At 44.3% G+C, this 6,053-nt stretch overlaps 1 protein-coding gene across 3 annotated transcripts; it reads right to left on the bottom strand.

The window, feature by feature from the left end:
* Positions 1–1,350: 1,350 nt before the first annotated feature.
* vgll2b (vestigial-like family member 2b) lies at positions 1,351–6,048 on the bottom strand. 3 transcript variants are annotated; one of them, XM_068338924.1, is made up of 4 exons: positions 5,711–6,047; positions 4,952–5,297; positions 2,767–3,213; positions 1,351–2,352 (listed from the first exon to the last, which is right to left on the bottom strand). In XM_068338924.1, exons 1-4 carry the CDS (start codon positions 5,795–5,797, stop codon positions 2,309–2,311), a joined length of 924 nt encoding a protein of 307 aa, XP_068195025.1. In that variant the 5' UTR covers positions 5,798–6,047; the 3' UTR covers positions 1,351–2,308. The 3 variants fall into 3 exon arrangements, with proteins under 3 accessions (XP_068195025.1, XP_068195024.1, XP_068195026.1); XM_068338923.1 differs by having other exon boundaries at positions 1,351–3,213; positions 5,711–6,048; XM_068338925.1 differs by lacking the exon at positions 5,711–6,047 and adding an exon at positions 5,537–5,704 and having other exon boundaries at positions 1,351–3,213.
* Positions 6,049–6,053: the final 5 nt, after the last annotated feature.

Here is a 6,053-nt window from a genome sequence, read left to right as displayed (position 1 = left end):
TCATTGAAATAATCCAGTCACTTTATGCTATTTTTCTCCATTTTAAACAAAGTGAGATCAATCAATTCAGCATCCATTATGTCTAAAGTTATAGAAACATGAGGGGTTTTTTCCATGCAAACCGTAATCAAGTGTTAGAATGGCTTTTACTATTGCTATGCAGAGTTTATTGACACCTAAGTAACATAATGCGACAATAGCTGTGGGCACATGCTCACTGACTATAATGCGCATCCTGGAAAATCCGGTGTTAAAATGACACCATCAGGCCCAGTGACAATACCAGTGTGAAAAAGCAGAAAGATCTCTGGCATGGGAAACCGAGAAGGATGCTATGCCTGGTAAATTCTTCTAATTGGATTACTCTACATGTTTCCTCAGCTTAAAGTCAATCACATACTTCAGCACTCTCTGGTGGGGGTCAAACAGCTAAACAGCTACATTGTGATAGTGGCACCTGGTTGACATACCTTAGCACATTATATGATTAACAGATCAATAGCACAGCAACATTGGGTACATAGCTGGAATGGCTAGCTTCTTCTCTGGTTGCACATTGCTGGCATTCATCCTCCATTCCCACTTTATTAGTGACAAAGTGTGAATGCAAACAGGAATTCAAATGGAAGGCCTTTTAAATGAGACCAGTTGCATGACATAGCCTTGATCACATCTGGTTATTCTACTGTCTCCAGGATTAAGCTACTAAAATAGCCCCACACTGTGATGTAGTGTGTGTGCATCAGAAACTATTCTAAATCAGGTCCTTAGTGTCTACCAGGTGTGTCCTGCCCAACACTGAGACACATTTTTAACTCTTATTAGACTTTATATCATGCAGGTACTACTTCTATCTCGCTTACAATATCTTTTGAAGTAGTAGCTCTGCTGCCACAACTCTAAAAAAGAGGATTCAGTGTAAAACAGCAGCTAGCAGCATTCATGGAGCAGGTCAGGCAGGTCAAGGCAGGTCAGTTCCACAATGTATCTCTGTGCCTAAACGCAATAGTCCCATGATATTTTGAACCTCATATTATGACTCAATGATCATAAAAGTCTACCAGTGCAGTGCAGAATCACATTGGTTTCATTATGAATTTGTTGGTGATTCATGAAAAAAAAATCCCCTGCAGCGATTTCAGCAGATTCCACAATGGTCTGACATTGGTTCAAGTGTGTAACATTATTAATATTTATTTTCACAGGGTGTTTTTCTGGGCGCTATAAAATCAAATATTCTGGATCTACAGATCTGGAATATTATTTATATTCATATCTGAAACGTCAAGTACAACGTAGAACCATCAGAATAGGTAAGTATGTAGGAGGCTTAGCAGTTTACCATAAAAATATTTATTGACAATAAAATCTTCAAAACACAAGAATGAAAACTGACAAACAAAAAAAACATTTTTTTTTAGAAAGTCCAATCATCCAAGAATGACACATAGAACCTAAATGGAACATCATCCTCAAACTGAAGGAACACAAATCTTTCAGTCTGCTCAAAACTGAGCTGAACACATTTTGATATGTTTAAGAAATTACTTGTATCAGCCGGAAAAGATATAGACGGATAACTTATCAGAAACATATAGGTGTAGTCATACGTCACATTAGAAATCACAAAACTGGCCTAACCAAACATTTTCAAAACCACATAAACACCAATAAATAGAAACACTTTATTTCAGAGACAAAAAAATCAAATACGAACAACCAAAAACCGACCATGGTGAAAATTAAAAAACATCAACTACCATAACAGCTGTTCCTGTTTATTGTTGCGTTCTGCAGTTGTTCAATGCAGATAAGTGGGTGATGATGACCACGGCACCGACAAGGACATGAGACAGATAACCAGGGACGTTGGAGGGAATCCCTGCTTGCCACTATTCGTCCCTCTGTGTCCTCCATTCATCCCTCTATCTCTCTGTCCTCTGCAAAAGTCTGTTGTGATCCCGTCCTTCTCAGTCCAAACAGGTCACTGTGGCTCACGCCTCGCCAAGGTCTGTGCAGCAACAGGAAGGGAGAGAGACGCAAGAGCACAACCCAGATTAGAGTTGGTGACACTCGTTCCCTCTTCCTCTCTGTCCCTCACTCTGCTTTATCTCCATGGTGCACACATGTCAACCTGGAGCAAGACTGTATACTGGCAGTGGAGGCCGGGCGCAGAGAGAGGAGGGGGAGCATAGAGGGGGCCGGAGTGTGTGTGGGGGATATAAAGGGATACGCTGCTTCAATGGCGGAACAGGTCCAGGGACTAATTGGATCTAGTGATGGCTGGTCAATGTGACTGAAGGGCTCATTAGAACCAGTACAGCTCCTTGCCTTTCTTGTGCTGCTGGAGGCCTTGGACCAAAAAAAAAAAGGGAAAAAGAACAAGGCAACAATTAGGACAATGGTGAATAGAACAGGACACACAGGTTGTCATGGAGCCCACTTTTCTAAACATAAGATTTCAGATGTAGAAACAGAGCTATGATAATGATGTGAGTGTGTGTGTGTGTGTGTGTGTGTGTGTGTGTGTGTGTGTGTGTGTGCGTGCGTGCGTGTGTGTGTGTGTGCATGCATGCTAAGGCAGAAATTAGAAATTAGAGAATTCAATATTGCAAATGGTGAGGTTATGTTTGAATAGTTGTCAGTTCTTCCGTTTATGATTAAATTAATGATTAATAAAAAATGTTATCCATTAAACAGCGACGAAGAGACGCCTCCATTATCCAAACAGTGTTCCATGTAATCCTGACACAATGGGGTTCTTACCTGCGTCCATGTTGAGTGCCAGCGTCTGGCTGACGTCTCCTGGTGGTAGGAGGCTGGGCCAGGAGGCAGAGGGCTCCAGCTTACTCACTTCATAGTGGCTTGGTAAGGCGGAGAGATGCGGTGGCCTCACTGTGGGCATCAGCAGGGGCCCATAGTGGGGCTCCAAAGCCGAAGGGGAATACAGTTCATGGATCGGACGCGGGGGCCCGTAGGCTTGGGCCTGGGGATACGCCCAGCTTTCCGGTGGATGAGGATGCGAGTGAGGATGAGCGTGCGGGTGGGGATGAGCGTGTGGGTGTGGTAGGCCCGGGTGCAACCCTGAGGTGTACGGGTCTATGGAATAGGGAGGAGCCCCCGTCTCACAGTGAGAGCGGCTCTGAGGTGAGGAGTAATTACTGTCCCAGAAGGATGGGGGGAAGCTTCGTCGGCTGCTTGGTGAGGGGGTATCTATCGGGAAAGGTAGGTAGAAGAAGGGGAGAAGGTTAAATAATTGTCAGTTTAGGTGAAGTCACAAGAATATACACAACTGTGTGGTGAATCATTTGATTTATAGACACAAATGGACAGGCTAAAGCTGTGCAAAACACAGGATCAGTGCATGCTGAAATGCAGATGTCACTCACATGACTGCTACACCCTCTAGCCCAGATATCTTCCCCATTGGATCATACCGTCACACACACAGCTAGTCCCAACGAGACACAGAAATAAACACAACCACGCTCTAGCAGACGCAGCAAGAGGGAAAGGTAGAAAGAGAGACATCTTTTATCCTAGAGTTCTATATAAGGCAGACACTCAGACCTGGAGGGAGCCCAAGGCTCACAGAGCCTTAAATCACTGACTATGGTGACATGTCTCACTCTTATGTCAGTGCAGCACTTCTGAAAGTTTCACAACACACACACACACACACACTCTCAGACACACAACTCTGGCCCTGCACTAGTACCCGCCACCCCCTTTTTCCTGTCTCCTGCACCCCCACCTGTTGTTTTCTCTGCTGCCCCCCTCTCCTCGCCCTTGACAGAATGTCTGCGAGCCATTATATGTTTTGAGCAGTATACTTTTATATTTAGATATTCCTCCTAAGACGGACACAGCATGTGGCACCCAGAGAGGCAGTGTTTCCCTCTGCTCCTATCACACGGAACACGGCATATATAAATCTGGCGTGCAGGCAGACAACCGTCTGAGCAACCAATATGGGGCAAGAGCTGGTGTGAGAGTCAGAATGGTAGCCACAGAGACGTTTGAAGGGGATACGCCAGCGAGGCTGTGTGCTTACGGTCATGTATAAACATAGAATCTGTTGTGAGGCAGGAAGTGTGTGTTGATGCTGAAAAGAAGACATCTGACCAAACCAAAGAAACCAACGGCAGCAGGAAAGTGATGGAGAAAGTACAGGTACATGGATATCTAAGGATGACAGCTGGTAGACAGCCACTTAAGTTTGTTTAGATGATTTTAATTTTTTTTTTTTTTTTTGCAGCAGAACAAACACAAAACATCTGAAGATATTGTTGATTTTAAAAATTAAGCATGAAATAAGTAAATGTTTTACTACTTATTCAAAAGACGCACACGACATAAGATCATGCTGATTAAACTTTTATCTTTTTTTTTACCACAAATAAAATTAAGTCTGCATGCTTTGTGTTTTAATCAGTATCCTCAGATGTCCCTTTAGGCTCCTGACAGCTCTTGACCTTTGAACTCTACCCCTTGACCCAGGTACAACACTCCCAACAAGCAGCTTTTAGGTCCTGTCACATGATCACATCACCTGTCTTACCCGCTGCTGTGCTCCGCAAAACTGTCCACTGTGTGTGGCCTCAAAAGAGCAACACTACACAGAAATCTGTCCTCACATAATTCATGGAAATAGTGAGGCTGATTTAGGCAAGTGTGAAATTAGTATGAAAGACATTTCTGTAAATATTGAAGTAACTCAACGGAATGGTTGCAAAATAGTGAGATGTAGTCCTTGGAAAAAGGTTAATGATATTTAATGAGCTTTTTTCTTTTCACATACCCTCAGAACAGCCTTACTCAATCAGATCAAATCTCTTTTGCTAAGTCCTTTCACTGACGGATGCAAGAGTTTCAGCAGGATGCATGAGTTTTTATTATTTACACAAAAGCATGTGTGTACATGTGTTTATGTATGGGCGATGTGGTGTACCTGTGCCGGGTTGGTCTGATGCCCGTCGTTTACCCTCTCCCTCCATGTAGGTGCTGAGGGCCCTTGAAAAGTGCTCATCCACAACGCTGCTGATGTCTCCCTGATAATAAGTGAAGAGGACACAGCGAGAAGTCAAGTACTCTGCCTCAGGGGCCTCCTGCTTCTCCTTGGGGCCATCTTCTGACCTCAAAGCCACAGGGGTATAGGAGGACGAGGATGAACTGGATGAAGATGAGGAGGAAGTTGATCCTCCGTTGCCTGGGCCCCCAGACATCCCCCCAGGACCCCTGGGAGTGTCCATAAAATCCCGGCAGTGAGAAGAAGGTCTGGTCAGACCTGTGGGAGCCTGGGATGGGGTGGGGGTGTATCCGGGGAGAGAGTTAGAACAGGTGCTGCGGAGCTTCCTACAAAACATTTAGTGTAATGTTCTTTGTGTGTGGGCAGCGATGTGTGCCTGTGTGTGCGCTCTAGCGATCGCACATGCTTCCGGAAGACATGTGTGTATAATAGTATTTATAAAAATGCATACAAACACTTAGAAAATACTTTTTGGTGACGTACCAATTTAGTCAAACGAATACTTACATCACAAACACGTGAAACATTTAAGCGTTTGTTCAATCGGTCCATTTGCTTTTACGCACGGAGCTGCAAAAAACTCCAGCCTTATCATAGGTTGAATGCTCCTCACCCCATCTCCCCAATAACACCAAAAATACGAAGAAATGTAAAACATTTGAATATCTGCTCACTTCCTACCTGTAAGCTATTTATAAAAGCAGGAGTAGTCGGTGCGTACGGTGCGTAATGTCCATAGGCTGGATACATAACATCCAAACAGCTCATGGTAAATGAGCGGTATCCTCAATGTTGTGCTGAAAGCGACCTTGCTGAGAGAGAGAGCGACAACATTCCGAGTTATTTGTGCCGAAGACAACCCTCATCGGTGATTGCTGATCAGTGTGAAAAAGCCTTCGCCAAACTCGACATAGTGAACTCAGAAGGAGCGCACGTCTCCTCTCACTGCGTGCGCCACAGCAGCTGCTGCAGCAAAATGTGGTGAGGTCTACGGAACAAGCATGTGGCTGTCTTGTCTTGTACA

This window comes from Antennarius striatus, chromosome 17 (assembly GCF_040054535.1).
Source record: "Antennarius striatus isolate MH-2024 chromosome 17, ASM4005453v1, whole genome shotgun sequence".
In the NCBI taxonomy this organism is placed as follows: Eukaryota; Metazoa; Chordata; class Actinopteri; order Lophiiformes; family Antennariidae; genus Antennarius; species Antennarius striatus.
Note: the sequence above shows the minus strand (reverse complement) of the source record. Positions and strands in the feature narration are given on the sequence as shown.